This window comes from Callorhinus ursinus, unplaced genomic scaffold, assembly GCF_003265705.2.
Source record: "Callorhinus ursinus isolate GAN/ISIS: 27379988/994484 unplaced genomic scaffold, GSC_fseal_2.0 scaffold4, whole genome shotgun sequence".
Lineage (NCBI taxonomy): Eukaryota > Metazoa > Chordata > Mammalia > Carnivora > Otariidae > Callorhinus > Callorhinus ursinus.
Window position 1 is genome coordinate 126227074 of NW_027397066.1, and position 20530 is coordinate 126247603.

At 37.3% G+C, this 20530-nt stretch overlaps 2 protein-coding genes across 5 annotated transcripts in view; one reads left to right on the top strand and one right to left on the bottom strand.

Moving 5' to 3' along the window:
* LRBA (LPS responsive beige-like anchor protein) overlaps nucleotides 1-20530 on the bottom strand; it is a 742782-nt gene that overhangs the window by 276945 nt on the left and 445307 nt on the right. For all 4 annotated transcript variants that reach the window (XM_073892352.1, XM_025874296.2, XM_073892351.1 and 1 more), the window contains 2 exons: nucleotides 13112-13258; nucleotides 10459-10595 (listed from right to left, as the gene is read on the bottom strand). In XM_073892352.1, the coding sequence (XP_073748453.1) occupies nucleotides 10459-10595; nucleotides 13112-13258 (284 nt within the window). The remainder of the gene's footprint in view (nucleotides 1-10458; nucleotides 10596-13111; nucleotides 13259-20530) is intronic.
* Nucleotides 4629-7069, top strand: MAB21L2 (mab-21 like 2). Its single transcript, XM_025874298.2, has one exon. It carries the CDS (start codon nucleotides 5371-5373, stop codon nucleotides 6448-6450), a length of 1080 nt encoding a protein of 359 aa, XP_025730083.1. The 5' UTR covers nucleotides 4629-5370; the 3' UTR covers nucleotides 6451-7069.

Genomic DNA, 20530 nt, shown 5'->3' on the forward strand with positions numbered 1-20530 from the left:
GAGTATCTTTTAAGTCTCAGTGATATGATAAAGTAAAAAATGCACCGAAGTGTAACTCAGTAAACACATTTCTAAGTAAAGATCAGCAAAAAATAAAAGTTTAAGGATTCTGTATTCTCTGGAAATGTAAACAGGATTATATCTGTCAGATGTACAGAAGCTCTGACTTCAGCCATTAGTTTGGTTTTGCTCCTGAGAAACACAACATGAACTACTGAATCATTTCTTTTCAAATCCATACATTCCCTGAAGCAGTTCAAGCTTCATCAGCAGTGCAGGAATGTTTTAAAATGACAGGCAAAGAGCATTAGTTCTCTTTTTTCTCTCATACTGTTTTCCTATAAATGGAAGACAGGGTTCTTTTCTCAAAGCACTTAAGCTGAGGCTGTTTAAGTCAACTGCTGTAGGAAAATACGACTGAATTTTCTATTCAAAAAAGTATCACAACTGGATTGTTTATTTCAAGAAAAACTTTGAGAAAATCAAGTACTGTATTACTATCTTAGAATAACATATTATAAAATTAGCATTCTATTAATTGCCCATTATTCTTCAGTTATATTTTCAATGTAAGCATTCTGCCAACACATCACCTTATTTTAGCACCAAATAATATGCAGCTTTGCTTCTAATTTTAAATATAAAAAGTCCCTCACATTAAGATAGACCAACTTTATTTTGAAAATCTTATTTGTATAAATAGTTAAGTTTTATTTCCAAGTTTCTGTACTCATAGGCATTTCATTCCAAGAGGAAATTCAATTAATAATTAAAAGTTTATTTGCTCATGATCAATTAAAAAGAGGACGTAATGTATAATCTGGCTATTCTTCTGGAGCTTAAACATTCACATTTTTCAAGAACTAGCACACTAATTGCTATAACTTGACTCAATTATACTTTAGGGAAATGGGAAATTTTAAGGCTAAAATTTCAACATACACATTTTAGTTTCTAGTAACTAAAAACACCCCCACCTTAGTATTATCATGCACATTCTCATAAAACGCTTCTAAAGTAATGATGCTGAAGGTAAAGACTAGAGAAGTCTGAAGGTTATGGACGACACGAAATCCAAAACAAAAAAATTCAAATCACACCCTGAATATCCTCCTCCTCTTTTTAGGAATGTCTATAGCTAGCCCAACATCACAGGTCTGGGCAGAAGCATGCTGATGTTGGCATTGCCTAAACCAAACAAACAAGATGTTTAACAGTCAAATAAAATGTCCTGCAGCCTCCCTAATGAATTTGTCAAGGACCATCAGATTTCTCTCCCCCTCTTTTGCCTCATTAACTCAAGTATGATTGAGACGGATTATAACAAGAGAATACAGATCAATCGGTCTGAAGACTTGAAGTGGCTTTTAGCCTCTAGAGTTTCTTTCTCTCACTTGGTCTCCTTTAATAGAATACGGTATCTCCTGCAGAAGGGGCTGCCACTTCGTTTTAATACACCATCAAGGAGCTGCTGATGGACTTCTATACTAACATACATAAAAGCAGAGGTGACAGGGGCTCTTCAATTACAGCCTCCTCCGATACCGTTTCCCCCTTCAATTATTCAACCAGAGGAAGAGCGGATCCGCAAACACACAGCTGAAGCAGCTCTTAGAGCACAGGCAGCCAGGGAGAGTTGGGGTGGGGGAAGGGGGAAAGGAAGGGAACTGGCAAGAGCGAGCATTATTTGCTGGAAGTGTTTAAGTTTATTGCTCGAATGATGTTTCTAATTAGTACCACAGCAATAAATTAAAGTCGCCTTTGTTTAACTGATTTATTATTTACTACAGCATCTACCTTAGACAGGGTAAATTGGTAATGAATTGTTTTTAAATCAAAACATTTGTAACGTTTTATCATCCCTCAGCTTCAGTACGTAAAAGTGGAGAAACCCAGAGACAAGGGTGCCACGAAACTTAGTCGAGGTCAGAGCTGGAAAAAGAGGAGTGGGGTATCAGGGAGTGGTGGCGCGAAGATCCGAATGGCCTGGGCCGCCCCACCCGAGGAGGGCGGGCGCTGCGCGCCTACCCATGGACCTGGGGGTGGCGACGCCGCACTGGAGCCGAGAAGATGGACAACTGCCGTCACCCCCGGGACTTTTTGCAAACACTCCGAGGAGTGTCGCGGACCGGGCTGGTCCACACGCATGGCCTCCCCTGCTTGCGGACGATGTGAGGAAGAAGCGGCCACCTCGAGGGTCTGGGAGGGAAAGCTCTGCACCCTCTGTCCCCGACACGTCTCCGCCCAGTAACTGCCCTCGGGAGAAGCTGCAACGGATCCTCTCGGGCTGGTCGCACAACTCTGCAGCAAAGTGCCCCTCCTGCCCCGTAATACTTCCCACAGTGCCAGTGTGACCCCGAGAGCATTAGCCAGGTTACCTACAGAGTCTGGGCTTCGCACTTGCGCGAACCCCGAAGACGCCGCGGCTCCGCTCTATCCTTCCACCGCCAAGCATTCGGAGATGAAAGCTGCGCCCCAAGCAAGGCTGGAGCCTGAAGCCGCCCCAAGTCTCTGCCACTACGGAAGAAGTTGACTATAAAGCTCGGAACCCCAGAGTTTGGTGTACGCTTACTTCCGACTGTTCTTCCCCACTCCTGGCTACTTAAAGACATATCCTACACAAAATCCGACTTGATTTTTAAAAAGCCAACCAGTTCTTTAGACAGGGACTTATGGCAAAGAGAGCGAGGGGGTGACAAGGCACCCGTCGTCGGCTCCAGACATCTAAGAAAGAACCAAGAGGTCCAAGTATCTGACATGAAGTACATGGAGAGAAATAAACTTTCCTTATGCAACTGAATTCAAGTTCACCTGGTCCAGCTTTTAAGAGGGCACCTCAAGCCCTCCCAAGGGGTTTTGCAAAAGCCGCATGTACACCGGTTTTGCAAAAAGAAGTCTTTGCCCAAATGGCTTCATAGATTTTCACTTCTTATGTTATTATCGGAGAATATAATGCCCAAAATCTAATTAAAAATAATTCCATCTACTTGATTTGTCTTAAAAAGACTCAGCATCTAGACACCTGAGGTTCAAACATAAACCCTCAATTATAAGCAAATCAAAAACACTGTTACAGTTTCTTCCAACCAAAAGTAGGAAAAGGCTACAAGGGGTACAGCTTGAACGTATAATACATACACTAAAAGCATATGCATGAGTTTTCAGTGAAATGCCAAGGGAGGAGTGAAGCCATCTGTGTAATCAATAACAGGATAGTTATAGATTTTTGCAGCAGTGAAGTCTTTTAAAAGCAACAGTCAATTATGAAAATAAAATCATTTTACAAGTGAAACTCTGTACTGCCTCAGAGTATATTCAAAACTAGATTTACAACATTTAACATTTTAAGAAAACTTTAACTCAGATTCACTTTTACTTCCCTTCATTTTTTATTGTTTAAAACAATTTTTGTGGCTTATGTTAATTTAAAACTATATCCAACAATAGTCAACCATATATAAATTTGCACTCTTTCTCACAACTTAAACATATTTTCTAATAACTAGTTTTTTAACAATAAAGTAATAGCATAAAATATATATGAATCTTAATTATAAAGGAATTATCAAACAAGGTGCTTGCACTATTTTTACCCTGCCCCATTTTTCAACAGCATATGGAAATTACTGAAAAGAGATTTATGGTCATATACCTTCACCCCATATCCACTCCGCACACAAACCCCAACTGGTGCACACATACAGCAATTGCTCTGGCCCTTGGCAACAATGGGAGAGAAGGGAAAGAGAAGGGAGGAAGAGTTTGCCAGAGGAGAAAATCTAGAAAAATGTAGGTTCTTTCCCAGATTCCCCTTCCTCCTTCTATTTGCCTTCAAGCAAAAGTAATTTTGTCAGAGTTTGCACCTTCTGCACAATGTTGATAGGAAAAAAAAAGTGAACCTTTCTCAACCACTGCTACTCTCTCGCGTTATTCCAGCCATCTCCAGAAGTCCCTTCTATATAGACTCTCTTTTTCTTCCTTGCAACTGATAAGAGGAGAGGATAAAGAAGAAAGGGGCTGTAAAATGTGTGTGAGCATTTGACTTCCACTATCTCCTCCTATTTTCTTACTTCTCTCTTTACCCCCTTTCTTTATCAAGTGCAGCGGTGGCTGCTACTGTCTGCCAAGCATGCCTGTCTTCTCTCTCGGATTGGCTAAAGCACTGACAGCTCGGATAGCGATTGTAGGAACTGAAGCTCCGCCCCCCTCATGATGGCCCTGGACCATTCATAAACTAAATAACTCCAGGAAACAGCAAGGCAGAGAGAGAGAGAGAGAGAGAGAGAGAGAGAGAGAGAGAGAAGAGAGAGGGGGAGAGAGAGACAGGAAGAGAGAGAAAAGGAGGGAGGTGGGAGGAAGAAAAAGAGGGAGGGAGAGGGAAAAGGAGAGAGACGACGTTGGAGGGGAGGAGGGAGAGACGACTCAGAAAGTGGAATCTGCACAAGCAACCTAAAGGGGGAGGAGAAGAAAAACCCCTGAATCCTTATAACTAAACCCCAGATGCAAAGCAAGCAACGACTTCGTCACACTAAAATAGATTTTGTGAGGGCCAAAATTATAAATTACGAAGCAGAAATGAATATCAAACAACTTCCAGCGGTTTGCACCTAGAGAAAGACAAGAAGAAACCACTGCAAACAAACCCAGTCCAAACAACGCCTCCAGTAGGAAAAGAGGAAAACCGCTACAAGACGACCCCCTGAGAAGAGACCAGACCATCACGCTGAGAGTGCCGGGCGGCGTCTGCAAACCTCCAAGTGTGCCGCGGACTGAGCTGCACTTCACTGCTCTCTGGACCTTAATTACGTCCTTCACCTTCCATTTGGGGGAGGGTGAGGAAAAAGGCACTTACCTACGCTGAGTGAAGAAGTCCTACCAGCGTGGGAGAGAAGTTTAAGAATGAAACACTGAATGTTTCGCTTTTATTTTTAAATTTACTTTGGTACTTAAAAGACCTCATTTTCAGATTTCTGGGCAATCTCGGCTACAGACATCTAAGTCTAACCTCTTGGCAACCTGAATTTTTCTCTCACCCCCACTTCCCCCCCGACCCCCCTTCATCTCTCTCACAAGCACATCTTTATTTTACACATCAAGCAAAAAAAGTCCCAGCAGGTACTTTTCCTCTTCAAAGATTACCTTTTTTTTCTTATTTCTGGAGAAGAAAAAAGGTTTCTAAAGAGGGGAAAGAAAGAGCAAGCCGGCTGTTTTATCAGCCGGTCAGTCCAGGTGGAAAACAAGAGTGAAAGTGGGGCTTAGGGGAAGCGCGACGCCTCTTTCGCCAGCCGCAGGGCCACCACCACTGCGTAAGCCTTGGATCCCTCAACGTATTGCGAGACGCCGGTGTATAGCCCGGACCTGTGCCCCAACATGATCGCCGCTCAGGCCAAGCTGGTTTACCAGCTTAATAAATACTACACTGAGCGCTGCCAAGCGCGCAAGGCGGCCATCGCCAAGACCATCCGAGAGGTCTGTAAGGTGGTCTCGGACGTGCTGAAGGAAGTGGAGGTACAGGAGCCTCGCTTCATCAGCTCCCTGAGCGAGATCGATGCCCGCTACGAGGGGCTGGAGGTCATCTCGCCCACGGAATTCGAGGTGGTGCTCTACCTAAACCAGATGGGCGTCTTCAACTTCGTGGACGACGGCTCCCTGCCCGGCTGCGCGGTGCTCAAACTGAGTGATGGGCGGAAGCGGAGCATGTCTCTCTGGGTCGAGTTCATCACAGCGTCCGGCTACCTCTCAGCGCGCAAGATCCGCTCACGTTTCCAGACCCTGGTGGCTCAGGCGGTGGACAAGTGCAGCTATCGGGATGTGGTCAAGATGATCGCAGACACCAGCGAGGTTAAGTTGCGCATCAGGGAGCGCTACGTGGTGCAAATCACTCCCGCGTTCAAGTGCACCGGTATCTGGCCTCGCAGTGCGGCACAGTGGCCTATGCCCCATATCCCCTGGCCTGGCCCCAATCGGGTGGCGGAGGTCAAGGCCGAAGGGTTCAACTTGCTGTCGAAGGAGTGCTACTCACTGACCGGCAAGCAGAGCTCTGCGGAGAGCGATGCCTGGGTGCTACAGTTCGGGGAGGCTGAGAACCGCCTGCTGATGGGCGGCTGCCGAAACAAGTGTCTCTCGGTGCTGAAGACGCTGCGGGACCGCCACTTGGAGCTGCCAGGCCAGCCGCTCAATAACTACCACATGAAGACGCTGCTGCTGTATGAGTGTGAGAAACACCCGCGGGAAACGGACTGGGACGAGGCGTGCCTAGGCGATCGGCTCAACGGCATCCTGCTGCAGCTCATCTCCTGCCTGCAGTGCCGCCGCTGCCCTCACTACTTTCTGCCCAACCTCGACCTTTTTCAGGGCAAGCCCCATTCGGCCCTGGAGAGCGCTGCCAAGCAGACCTGGAGGTTGGCCAGGGAAATTCTCACCAATCCCAAAAGCCTGGACAAACTATAGGGTGCTGGGGACTGCTTGAAAAGCGACACAAACAGGAATGCTCTCTTACACACAAAACACACAACTCAGCTACAAACAGCAGAAACTCCGGACACAAACTTTTATGTAAGCCACCTAAAGAAACAGGAAGCCGGCACAAGACCTTCGTTAATTAACAAGCAAACAAAAAGAGAGCAAACCAACCAACCAAACAAACAAAATCACATTCTTGCACAAAAGTGATCGTTTTTCTTCCAAACAATGTGAATTTAAAAGGTCACACAAAAGAAGCAATCGGGCTTTGCCACCACAAAATGAAACCCAAGGTACATTTTCAAATCAATGTATAGTAGTTTCTCCTCTTTTCCTTCTCTCCCTTTCTCCTTTCTCCCCTCTCTCATCTTCTTTCTTTCCCTCTTCCTCTCCCTCTCATTTCATTTTGTTTTGGGTTGCCTGAATGTTGTCACCAAGTGAGAAAAAGTATTTAATTATATGTAAAATTTCTCTTTTAAAAAAAGTTGTGCTGATGTTAAATGTATCTCAGTGCCAATGTCAGACTGTGCCCCTCCCTTTCTTGCACCTCTACCCTCACCCTAAGCAGTCTTGTTGAAAACAGTAATAAAAATATTACTTTACATTGTAATTGACTGTGGATTGTTCTTAAATGAAGGCAGGTGAGATCACAATTTATAATTTACAATGTAAAGATGTGAACTTCAGAAACTAAATGCAAGAAGCTTTCAAAGGAAGTCTAATTTGCAAAATTTACAAATACAGCCCTTTTTTGTAGGTTTAACCATACAAGTCCCCTCCCCCATCCTTGGAAAAGAGAAAATATTAATTTTACCCAACTGTAATGTTTGTTCTGTAAATTTTGAGGTTTAAAGTAGTATCTTTCTTCACACTTGAAAAAAACAGATTTTTGTGTGGAAGAAAAGATTTTGGTCCTAATGTCTAAAATAGAAAAAAATTATTTCAGATTAAAAATTAAGAGATTTGCTTTCTTACATCATAGTTTTAAAAAATCCATTCTGAGTCTGAAAAACAAAGGCAATATTCATGGATCTTTTCTCAAGAGTTAACATGATCAGTTGATACTTTGCTTTCAATTATTTGTCCTCTTCGAGCTTAAAATAAAAACTTAACAATTAAATCAGCCATACCAAAAAAGAATAAAATGGTTATAGCAATACTCCTTTTCCCCAGGAAATGGTGATATGAACAATCCAGATTTAGAAACTACCTCAGTTCTTTAAGGTTTAGTTATAAATGCCATAACTATAATCATTATTTGTCAAATTCCCAGAATTATTCAGAAGGTGCTTATAGGCAATTGAAACAAAAAAAGATTTGAATACTATTTTTATGACCAAAGAAAAATTATTTTCAAGAATTTACATACAGGAAAAGTACATTACTCCTGCTTTTCTAAGGTAACAATCCAATATACTCATTTTAACACTTCATCTAAATTAACAAAGGTTTTATTTTAATACAAGGAAATAACTAATTAAAAATAAAATAATTAGTAAAACTGAAAGCATCCCAAAGGAACTGGTTTGGTTTGTCTTCTTTATGTTTTCTTCAATATACTCCATTAGATATGCTAATAATGAGGCACAGGTATAGAAAGTACGTCAGATATTACCCTTTAACCTTTAAAATTTATTATTTGAATTAGTCTAGTTTTTAATTTATTGAAAAATCCATGAATGAGAGGTGTAGACAAAAATGTTCTAAAAAGGAATTTTAAAGATCTGAGGAAGAACTTCACATGGGGGAGGGAGTGTATGGAGGGATGATCCACAGGACAGCATAGATGGATGAGAAACAAGGAAGGTACTCAGGGCTCTGGTGCCTAGTTCACTTGACAAAAGAGGCTTAAGTTCTCAGATTCCCTGGTAAGAATTCCCTAGTAAAAATAGTTTTGTTTTAGAAATATAAACTTTGATCTTATCAGTTCTGAAATAATCTCTACTCTTTCAACCTACACTGTATCTTTCTCTGATCTCTCTTCCTGTAGATGTAAAACAAACTCACTGTAATACTAAGTGGTTCAGACAAAAATACTGATTTTTTAATAATAAAAATGAACTATTCCCGGGGGAAAATGTTCTGATTTTTTAGGAACATTTTCAAAGCAAGTAGTAGGTGCTCACATTTACAAAGAAATGATTTAAGGGCAGTGTTTAGTTTAAAAGATAAAAATGACATCTTAAAATGACCTTTTTTCTTCTTATGCACACAAGTATTTACAGCATTAGACACTCTCTCTCTCTCCAACTATCCCAGGAAGAAGTTTTTAAGTCCTGACAAGAACAACAAAAATTCCCCAAATTCAGTGTTTTTTTCCTGCCTTATTTAATGTAGGTATCACCAACAAAAAAAGAAAAACACTGCCACAAGTGTCCTCATTTATAAAACACCTGAAAGCACCAACGTCTACACAAAATAAAAATTTCTTTCAATAATTGGCTGAAAATTTTTAAGAATATAAATTGGCAAAATTCTGATTTCTGTAACATTAGGCAGGTTGCAGGGGTACAAGACAAATGAGTGATTAGGCTAAAAGATCTTTGTATTGCGCAAGCAATAGGGGAAAAATTAATTTAATGATGTTGCACAGAATAAAATTAGAGAGAGATAAAAGTTCTAACTTCTCTCAAAAGGAGTAAATAACTTTAAAGAGCCTCACTGCAAAGACTGGCAGAGATCCTAATCTTGCGAACAATTAGACACCTTTAAATTACATCACATTTTAGATTCTATGCCACGTATGTCAAAAACCGTAACAGAATATTCTGAATTAAATTTCAGCCTCTCAAACATACAAAGTACCAAAATTAGAGAGTTTAAGTAATTTTGGTTACCTTTATTTCCTAAAGAAACTAAAATATAATTTCAGATAGTAGAGCCATGTAAAAAAGTAGGAAATTTTTCTAGTTGATGTAATTTCACAATTAAAGTTTTCTCTACATTGAATTGGCTGAATTATCAAGTTCAAAACAGTCATTTCCAACATAGCCTTCCTTTTATACAGTCTATCAAATCTTATTTTTATAAAGGCAGCAATTCTGAAACAAAATGCTAGAAACACATGTAAGACAAGAGATGATTTGTTTGTAAAGTTTTAAATAAAATTACATTTTTATCAATTACTTTGAAATACTTCTAAATCACTAAAATTTAATAATTCACATGATTATAGTACCAAAGAACTTCCTATCAGTAAACGCAAAATATGTGTGTTCACACAAGCTATCAGACTCTAAAATAAATAATTCCCTTTTTTAAGCCACTTCTCTTCTACAGGTTGCTTATTTTGCTCATTTTAAAAGAGACTGTTTCCTATCAGAACAAATTCACTTTCATGAAATAAACCTAGCTTTGGCTTTATGGCTGTGCCACAAATGTTTCTTAGTAAAATAAAGTTGCCAAGGTCTGAAAAGTAATCAGAAATACATTTTAAAGGGGAAATTACATTTTCATTTAAGAATAGGAAATTATGCAGTGCCTTGTAAAATCGACTGTAGGTAATGGGAAACAGAGGTATCTCACACACACAAGACATGCTTGCGTGCACAACAGAGTAGTAAGTCATGAGGACAAAGCAAGGAGAGTGATATATTGGTATTATATCCAGGAAATATAAAGGCTAAACAAAATAATTCCACTCTCAACCTCACTGAATTTTGTAGCTTAATTCACCCTGGACCTTTTGCGGCAAAATATATTTATGGACGATATTCCCTGTGGTTTTGCCCCAAGCCCAGAATGAGCTAATGATAAACGCAATTAAGTGGAAATTGTTTTTGAATCTAAATGAACTTCAATAATCTAACTAGCTGGTAAGGGAATCATAAGCTAAAGAAGATAGTTGCCTTGCATGTAGGCAGAAGCAATTCAGCAAGAAATTCAAACTAAGTCTGTCAGATTTTACCAATGCCAATCCTACCCAACAGCAGCCCACCGTACCAGCGTTAAGAAAAAAAAATGTTTAAAAGTGAAACCCACTCCTCATCTTCTCACCTTGGGGTCGATTTTCTTGAAGTTAGAGTCCTCTTCATCCACCTCAAAATAGAGTTCGGAGGAGGTGACAGAAAGAGTGCCCTTTACTACAACAGAGGGGGCCACAAGCTGAGCCAGTGTGCTCAGGCTAACAGGACCTGCCAAAAGCAAAAGACAAGCCACACATGTTGGATTGACATTTTTCAAAAATATCTAACAGATTCAAGCAGAAATTTTATTTTTAAATTCCCACCTCTAGCACCAAATTGTCTGCCAAATTGTCTACACTTACAAATTCTGTCTAACCCAAATCTTCCTCTGAAAATGCAGTTACTAGAATTCTCATACTAAGAAATTTATAGTAGACGGTTAATGATAACAGTAAACTAGGATGCAATTATTTTACAGGGAGTCTGCAAAGCTTTGGTCTAATCTCCTGGTAAGAACGTGGCTCTGCCTAAGTAAGTCCTTCCACATTCCATTTAGAAAACAAGCCTCAGGCTATCCAACAACATGGAACAACAACCAGAAGCAAGGAAGACTCAATAGGCTTCCAAGGCCAGAGGTTAGCTTAGTTTGGCTGAAACATGATTACACCAAAGATCACTAGCTTATTAGTGAAGTGAGAAACGTTACACCATATTCTCTGATAAAGATTTTGTGCCAGGTTGACACAAAACCTCTTCATAATAACTTTACCCCATGAAAGACTGGAAAAAAATACTCCTTTTCTAAGCCTGCCTTTCCACTGTTAAATATTGTTCAATGCTTCCAAATCTAATATTAGTGTAGTTCAGGGACTCTGGGAGTAAACAGCTGGAGGGTGGGTTTCCAAGTGAATGAATTTTTATTGGAATAATCAAATCTCCACAGGGCTTATCAAAAAGACAAATCAGCCTGCTACTGAAAACAATAGATTCACTACAGACAGAAGAGCATAAAGTATATTAGAGGTAAACCTAAAATAAAGGACTAAAAGTAATTATTATATTACATACATATATATATTTAGGTAGAGAGAGAAAGTAAGAATTTGAAATCCCGTCAATTCCTCACTGTACAAATCCTATAGGTGAAGAAAACAGCAACAGAAAATTGGCACTTATAGTTTTGAATTAATATAGTGCCTATAAACATGGTACACCTATTCAGGTAATCAATGGGTGAATAAGCGTTTCAAAATTCAGATGAATCGACATTTCCATCGATTGTTAGAAGGTGCTGGTCCTTAATCTCACATCAATCTTAATGTGTGCCAGTAGGACAATAGAAGGGATGCTCTGCGGAGATCAGAGCAGGTTTTGCCCTCTATTCCCAATGTACAAATACATTGTGTTTGCAGATGGGCAGCAGATAGCTGCAGAACAGCCATGATTTCCCAAAGCTCATCCCTATAAATGGATGAAATAAGCAGCTATGTGTTCTTTTGCTGTCTCCTTTGCCCTCTGTACATTAGCATGTAATCCTGAGAAGAAATAACATTTTTTCAATCACTCTCAGACATTCAATTACAGGGTAAGCAGACAGCTGCAGGAGCTAGGGCAGCCTAGGTCCTACAGAAGACCCCTGACAATTTCCACTTCATTTCTAACCCACACCACTTTATTAGTGTGGATTACTTCTTAATCCTATTGCCATTGTCAAGATTATATAATTAAACTCCCCTTTCACCTCTATTACTGTATGAATGTATTACTAGCAGCAAGAACAGAAGCAAAATAAAGGAGGAGGAAATGGGTAAATAGATGTGAAGGAAAAGGCTAGAGAACACCAGTGTCCACCTACTCTCCACGCCTAGCCCAAATCCCTTAACAGTGTGCTCTAATTAATTTTATTTTTACTTTCTAGAGAGGTTTATGGGTCATCAGAGAAGATACCATCATCTATTTTTGCTTTTCATTCTAATTCACTGCATGGTAGCACAGGTTGCAGACATATCACTAAATGAAAAATTCCTGATGCCTTTTCTCTTAAATTAAAATTATCAAAAAAGAAGACTGTACAATTTTCACCTACGGAAATTGTGGAATCTTTCAGACTTTCCTCCTGGAGGGAGAGAGCCACAGCCATTAAAGAAAAAAAGCCATTTAATGAATGACTAAAATTTCAGGCTAAACAAGAGAATTTTTCCCATAAGGGAAGTAAAACTGAAAATCTGCAAGTGCAAATCAAAATTCCTACATCAGGTAAAATATGTGGATCCTGTGAAATGCCATAGCATTCTTGGAATGGATTTTTTGAGAGAGTTAAATGTATATGCAGCATGTTCACTAAGACCTGTATATCAAAGCAAATAGCTCATCTGCCTCCAAGCTTTATTTACAAAACAATCTGCAAAATTTTACTTATAGCTCTCATTTTATAGAGATTAGGTAACTCCCATGGGTGAAGGAATTTTGTTGTGGCTGCTTTTAAACTTTTTTTCTTTTACAGTGAAAATTATTCATAAACGAAAAAGATGAGAAGGGTAAAGAAACTGAAAAGAATGGAAAAATAAAGGGGAAACCGTGTTGAAGATTAGGGGGAAAATGTTTGGAAGAACAAAAACAATCTTCATTTAAAGTAATTGTGGGTGTAAACTTGGTAGTCCTAGTGGTCACAGATGAAAAAGTAAGTAATTAGATGGTTATTGGCCCGGAGCTAGCTGAAATATCCACACAACCACTGAATTTACCAGCGAGATTCTCTAAATCTTTCTCATCCACGGATGACAGAGTATCGTCGTCGCCTTCCAAGAGGATCTCGTTTTCTGAGTTCTGATTTCCTAAAGCCTGACTCTTGATGGACTGTTTTCCTTTAGTGAGGATATCTTCATCCGCAGCTGAAATGAAAAGGAAACAAAGCTGTCCATCAGCTCTAGGGAAGAGTACTTTGGCAGAGGGCAGAGAAGTGAAGTAAGGATAGGTGGCCAAAGATGGTCAATCATTTTTACACAGAGTCATCCACAGTGGGAAAGTGATTGGGATGGCACACATGTTCCTTTTGACAAACGTGATTCTCCAAGCCTAGTCTAATGTTACCTTGAACAAGCACCCTAATCCCATTAAATCTGACCCTTGCACCGCTCACCGAAACATTTATTTACTTACAGTTAGGGCAAGAGAGGGTTCAAAGGCAGCACATTTTTGGGAAATTAGCAGAAAAAAATCAGAATCCAGTTTTGGAAACTACTTCATACTGAAAAATAAGAAAGGCTGATCATCCCTGCAAATAATGATTATACTGACAAAACATTATGAAATGGTCAGGGAGTGGTTGTGGAGGTGAATCCAGAATAAGAAGGGTCAGAGCTAAGAGAGATTCACAGCCAGTGAGGATGTAAACCCAATCCTGAAGCCAAAGCTGACATCAAGAAAGCTATAGCAGCTCTCAGAAGCTGCATTCTCTTCTTTACTCCAATCCTCCCTCTTGCCTTCATATTGCCTTTGCCCACATCTCTCCCACGCAGACCCCCACTCCAGCCTTTATATAAATATCCAAGAGGAGTAAGACACTGGAAACTAAGTGGAGGCTCAAAAGCTACCTCCTCCATGTGTTTAAACTAAAAGGCTAAGACACCCCGGGGGCAAACATAACAGAAAGCCCAGGAGGAGAGGCATCTGGGCAAAGAGTCTTACAGGGCCTGAACTGGAGCAGCCTGTGGAGAGTAGCAGCACCAGACTCTCAGCCCCTGTGACAAGGCAGCCAGAAAGGAGAGGAAGGAGGAAGAGGGTACACCAATCCTAGGGAATGATGCTCTATGGAGCACCTACAGCCAACAATTGAACCAGAAAGAGAAAAAGAGGTGCAGCTGAAAGGAGAAAACACTGAAACTCAAAATTCTGACTTCAAAACCCCATACCCCTTCCCAGGGTAACTCCCACTGCTTTGAGCAGCTTTCTCCTTCAGAAATACATAAAAGCAGATACTAAATTTTGGGTTGTGATTTTTAAAAACTCCTAGTGTCATATCAGGGAAAGTTTAGAATCTTTGCTTCACTACTGATATTCCCGGATTGCCAGCTAGGGAAATCCAGGAGGCAAAGCACCTGATCCACCCAGGCAGTGGCTATTGAAATGGAAATCAGATGGCTAGCTAGGCTTTTTGCTTCACTGCAATTTCTGCCCAGGCATTAAGGCCCCAAACCCAGAAAGGATAATGTTTACAGTAATATGATTAATATTTACCTATATAGTTTTTTCTAAATAGTTAAACTAATTGTATGTTACTGAATGTTTTGACAAATCAAAGCTTCTTTGATTTTAATAGGTATGGTTATGAATAATAATAAAGGTAAAAGTTTATTTTTATCTTATTTATTGCGAGTTCACAATGTATACCATTTATGTACAAAACTAACGGCACTACTTGAAAAGAAAATAGTGGCTTTATATTAAATAAGAATGTCATGGGAGGAAGCTCTCTATATTTAGCTTTGAATACCCTCTATGGGTAAATCAAATTTTATTTTCCTTCAAACCCACAAATAACAAGCAGAGTATGCTGCACACATACGAAGGTCTCAATAAATATTTTGAAAAACTTTAAAGTATCTAATTAAAGTGCCTTTATTTTTTAAGCCACAAAGAAATATACCAAAAATCCCTAATTTTTAGGAAAATAGCATTGTTATATCATTGTTTACATTTCAAGTATTTATATTTCCTTACTCTGAAATCATAAACACTGACCTGAGACCAAGCAAGATCTTTCCCAATTTACTATGAGTGTTACTAAAAATATATTGGTCACTGAGATATACAGGAGAAACCATCATCTTCTATACTTTCTTATAAAGCAAATCATAATAAATTAACAATTGCTAATCAGATTTTAGTAGAAAATCAATGTTACATTCTCTTTTTCTAGATGTACAGTTCCTTCTTCAAAGCAGAAATAATAATAATGCTAATATTAAATAACATGTGCCGGGGAATGTTCAAAACACTTTACTTATTTAACTCATTTAATTCTCTTAAGCCCTCTGCTAATTTCTCCTTTCCAGATGGGTAAAGAGGCTCAGAGAGGTTACATAACTTGCCAAAGGCAACACAGCTAGTGAGAAGTAGAGTCAGGATTGAAATCCAAGCATTATGGTACCAGTATCTTAACCATTACACAAATATCAGTATCTATATATCTATCTATCTATCTATATATATAGAATTTATGGATTAGTTTAATAATTCTTGTTTCTCATAGTACATTTAAAAGGTTAAGTCAAAATTATAATACACAAGTTAAGAATACAAAAATATTCATTTCCAAACCTAAATTTGATGAGCATATGACAAATATATCAGAAACAACCAAATTCAATACCCTGCTCATTACTATCTCTGATTATTACCATACATGTCCTGAAGTACCCTACACCAAGCTTGGGGCGAGGGGGTGGGGGGCAGGGGAGGAAAGAAAGTAAAAAAAACCCTGTAATCTGCAAACATTTACAAAAAATGAGAGTAGCCAAGTAGCAATATGCAGTGGTTTAACATAGCTCAATAAATTCATTCATTCATTTTAAATGACCACAAAATATAATTTGTTATCCCATCCAACTGTAACTTAAAAAAATTTTTATGTTCTCATCATGCTGACACATATTAAAACACAATTAACTTTTGAATTAAATAAAATTTTATGAAAAAATTTTGAAGTACTATAAGTCTAATGTATGCATACAAACACCCACTTTAATTTATTTATTTACTTATTTTTACAAGCTCTGATTCTGGAATTGTTCAACCTCAACTGAAAAACCTCTTGTCATGGAAAATATGCAGCTTACTGATATTTAGAATGGTTTTCCTGTAATTAACTCCCCCTTGAGGATTTTAAGTTAGCAGCAGTAAAATTACCAACAGTACTCTAACACACACCACATGCGCTGGTGTTCAATTCTCAGTGGTCTAATAGCTCTCTGCTAAAGAACTTTTTTTTTGTTTGTTTCAAAATTAGAACAAAACTATCCCAAGCATAAAATAAAAGATAATTATCATGTTTATATATGCTGGGGAAAGTATATTTTTAACTTCTGTTTGCCTTCTACTCAATCATTAAAACAAGTATCAACTGTTTTGATATTTTTTGTGAGTATATTCTACACTAGCATAAAAGTTTAATTGGATGAAGTCAGAACACACTTCTGGTTCCATTTCAAAGCTGATTCAGATCTTTGCTGGCTAATAAAATTATTACCAAACATGATAACTATTTAAATTTTTCATATCACTATTAACAGGTTGCCTTCATATAGTCTCACATTTTATTCTGATTTAGTATTTACCCTAACTTGATAACTAAACTGCAATTGTTACATAAAACCAGAGAAATCTGTCAAAAATGCTTTTTTTGAAACATGACTTTTGATTCACTGAAGCTAAGAGCAATGAGAGGGCTCAGAGAAAAGCTGGTCCTCAAGATGTAAAGTTCAAGTTCTTTAGAGCTAGCTCTAGGCATGAGTTGATTTATCTGTGCAACACAAGCTAGCTAAATAAAATTAAAACAGAAAAAGAACACAGAAAATGGTTCCACCTATGACATAAAACTCCTTTTTAAAAGTCCACTGTACGAGTGAAATGGAATCAACAGTCCATAGTACAGTAAAAGAAGTTTATACATTGAGAATTAACCACTTTAAAAAAAAAATTACTACTGGAATAACAAAATGACCTCAAGTGTAAATAAAATGAGTGTGGGTATCCACTTAATGTGATGTGAAATGCCTATAACCATTACTGCTTATTCTAAACAAGACACTTAAAGAATATCTTATACACAACTACTGTCCCAAACTGTGTAGTTTATGCAATTTCCGAAGGGTTCCAAGTCAAGGCAATTTACTCTAGAAATATTGGTAAAACTACAAAAGATGATTAGGAGATTAAGAGAACAAGCCAAGGTCATCTCCTAATGAGTTTTAGTTACAGAACCTAATATATGTTGATCCTAAAAAGGAAGCCACAGTATCTGGCATTATTGAAGTTATGAAAGAATGGTATGATTTAGGATCTTTATATGATCTGTCATCCCAAGAAAACCAGATGAGTTACTTGTATCATTCCATACAAGATACTTCTTAAACTATGTTAAATTCTTCTCAAATATTTCCATTAGCATGCACATTCACTACAAAATGAAAATGTCTTGAATTCAATAGGATTCTACTGCTAAACTGTTTCATTATTTGAATTAAAACCAATCTTTCCACCATTTAAAACATTTTTTACGTGGCTTTAATTTAAATGTAAAGTTCCCATTATATTTAACAATGAATTTTAGAAGACAGTATAGCACTACAATAAGAAAATCTGATTAGTCGTCAGTTAACCTGGGCTTTAGTTCTGTATGTACCAAGAATTATGTGGCTTTTTGTTTCCTCAGTTTCCTTATTTATAAAGAATAAAGTTAGAATAGACTTTAGCTTTTGGTTCTTTCCAGATCTTTCCAGATCTAAAATGCTGTGATAATAAATAACTGACAAACTGGGTCCTGTGCATTAGGAGAATGTTACAAATCATTACAACTAATTTCTAATAAATTTTAAACCATAAAATGCAAGAAAATGCCCTCAAGAATCAAATACCCACCTCTGCTTGCTGCTAATTTCCATAAAGAATATTTGATAATAAGAGGAAGTATTAATTTTAATTTAAAAATATGACTCAGTTTCTGCAAAGTTAAAGAAATCTCCCATTACAAAATGACTTTTATAAATAACCACTTTGGAGGGTCTCTCTTTGAAAAATTACCTAAGGCCCTTTTCCCCAAGCAAGTTAATGTGAACTTGGGAAGGGCAATTAAATTGTCAGAATTAAAAAATTTGTTTTTAACTAGAAGGTAGCCAGAAGTAGAGTCATGGGGCTAGTATTGATCGCCAGAACAGAGAACATCACTCTTCAGGTATTTACTCTGCCACCTTTACACCAGAGGCTTTCCTTCAAATCAAATCAATCTATAAAAAAGATGGCTCTTAATACTAAAATAACTAATCTCCAACGGCATTTCTATTTAGATGTTTCCCTTTTATAATAATATAGTTCATGATGTTTTAAGATTCTGCATTAAACAATGTGAGTCCCTCGTTAAATCCATTATAAATAAAAGTGAGAAGTCCTAAAACAGTATAAAACTGACACAATACCCTCAGTAATATCTATTTTAAATATTCAAATTCAACACTGAAGCATAGCATTTATCCATGCTAAATTCTGTAATTTCAATTGCTTCTTGATTATATTCACTGCTTTGTTTTGCTAACTTGATTTTTAATGTTTATTTTCATTAGCTTCCTTATTGTTATTAAGTTAAGGCTAAAGAACAAGAATTTCATAATTAACACAAAATTAAAATTGACATCAACTGTAAGGTACTTTAATAAAACACTAAAAAATTAAGTTCTTGGCTAATAAATGAACTAGCATTAATCAGGCTGACAGGAAACACTACCACTGTACAATCTATATGCTGAGTTTTAAAACTGTCTAATATTCATTATTTAAAATAAAAAATATATACAAAGTATATATATGTATCTTTTATCAAAAAATGTTATATTAAATATGACATATCTCCTTAATTGGCAGACCACTGAAGCATCTCCTACACACAGTTTTTAAAAAAATACATTTCAGATTTAAATTTGTTTTTAATCTTTCAGAGTATTTTAAATATTAATCATTTTAAGATTCATGTTGAATATTGTCAAATAAGATGGAATTACATTAAGTGCTTTGCTTTACTTCTCTCAATTTAACAAATTAATATTATATTAACCTTTCAATTACTATTTATAGAGTAATTTGAGTGAAATCTGCTTCCATACAGGATTAAAAAAGTCTTAAATGACAGTAAGCATTGCTAATAAATATTTTTTAGCCAACTTCTTAGCATTAAAAAAAGCTGACATAATATTTTAAATTCAGTTACTGATATTTCTTTCAAAATTAAGGATTAACAGATTGCCTATGTATAATTTTAAAAGCAAGCCCCCTCTCCAGGTATAAAAGGAAAAATTTTCATAAAAACATTTATTGTCACTGATAAGACTTCAGGCTTCACAATTCAATGTTAAATGACAGTTAAGAAGACAGAAAGATATTTATTAAATTTTAAGTGTACATGCTAACGTCTGTTTGACAGAAAAGTATAAAACTGCAAAATTAAGCTAATTTTTTTTCATTGTAAGAGTCATTAGTCAAAAGGAAAAAAAAAAGGAAAGAAAAGGAAAAAATAAATATAACTCTGAAATCTATAGCACCACATAAAAAGCACATGAACCCTAAAAGCGAAAGTGGCCTAATTAATTCTACATCTTATTTCTCTTTCCCCACCTCCTGTAGTTGAAGATGTAGGGCCCTCAGACTATTATTGCTTTTAGATCACTTTGTTATTGACTATTCTCTGTATGATCATTTATTTTAAAGGACTGATGTCACATTTGGTGTTATATCTGATGACATATTGTGGACATTTTCTTCCAGAAATGGCTCTTTAAGGCTGAGTGCAAGAGGTTAAGCTGCCTGACTGAGGCCAAACCTAAAATCACAGACTTTTAATCTAAATTCTTAATATCCTTATTGAATGTAATTTTACATTTATTTTGTATACGCCATACTATCATTTAACCCTAAACTGCTGCATGTTAAACCAATACCTTGAAAAAAGGGAATTAAAACTATCTTATTAAAAAATAACCAATTTATATTTTATAAAATCAAAATTAACTTAATGTAGAGAGGAGCTTTCCTCTCCTTAATCAATGTATCTTAATTGGCTTTCACAAGTTACAAAATACTAAGTGAAATGCTATGATCAAAGAGAGTATATTATTAAATCCAAATTTTCTCCCATTTGCTCATCAGGCTTCTTCTGTCTAATCTGAATCATAGTGATATGCATTATATCAAAAAAGGGAAAAATGTTTTGTTAAGCTCTGATAACAAGATGATGCAAAACAGCAACATATGAAAATAATGTCTATTCTCTTTTTCCAGGAGCCATCTATCACAACCATCTACAAATCAAGGCTCAGAAAGTATCTAGACACTTGGACATTTATTACCATCTCTCCCACTTCATAATATCATGCTAAAATTCCATAGTTGAGGGAAAA

Coding starts and splice junctions, on each gene's coding strand:
- MAB21L2 (XM_025874298.2), top strand. CDS start 5,371: ATGATCGCCGCTCAGGCCAAGCTGGTTTACCAGCTTAATAAATACTAC.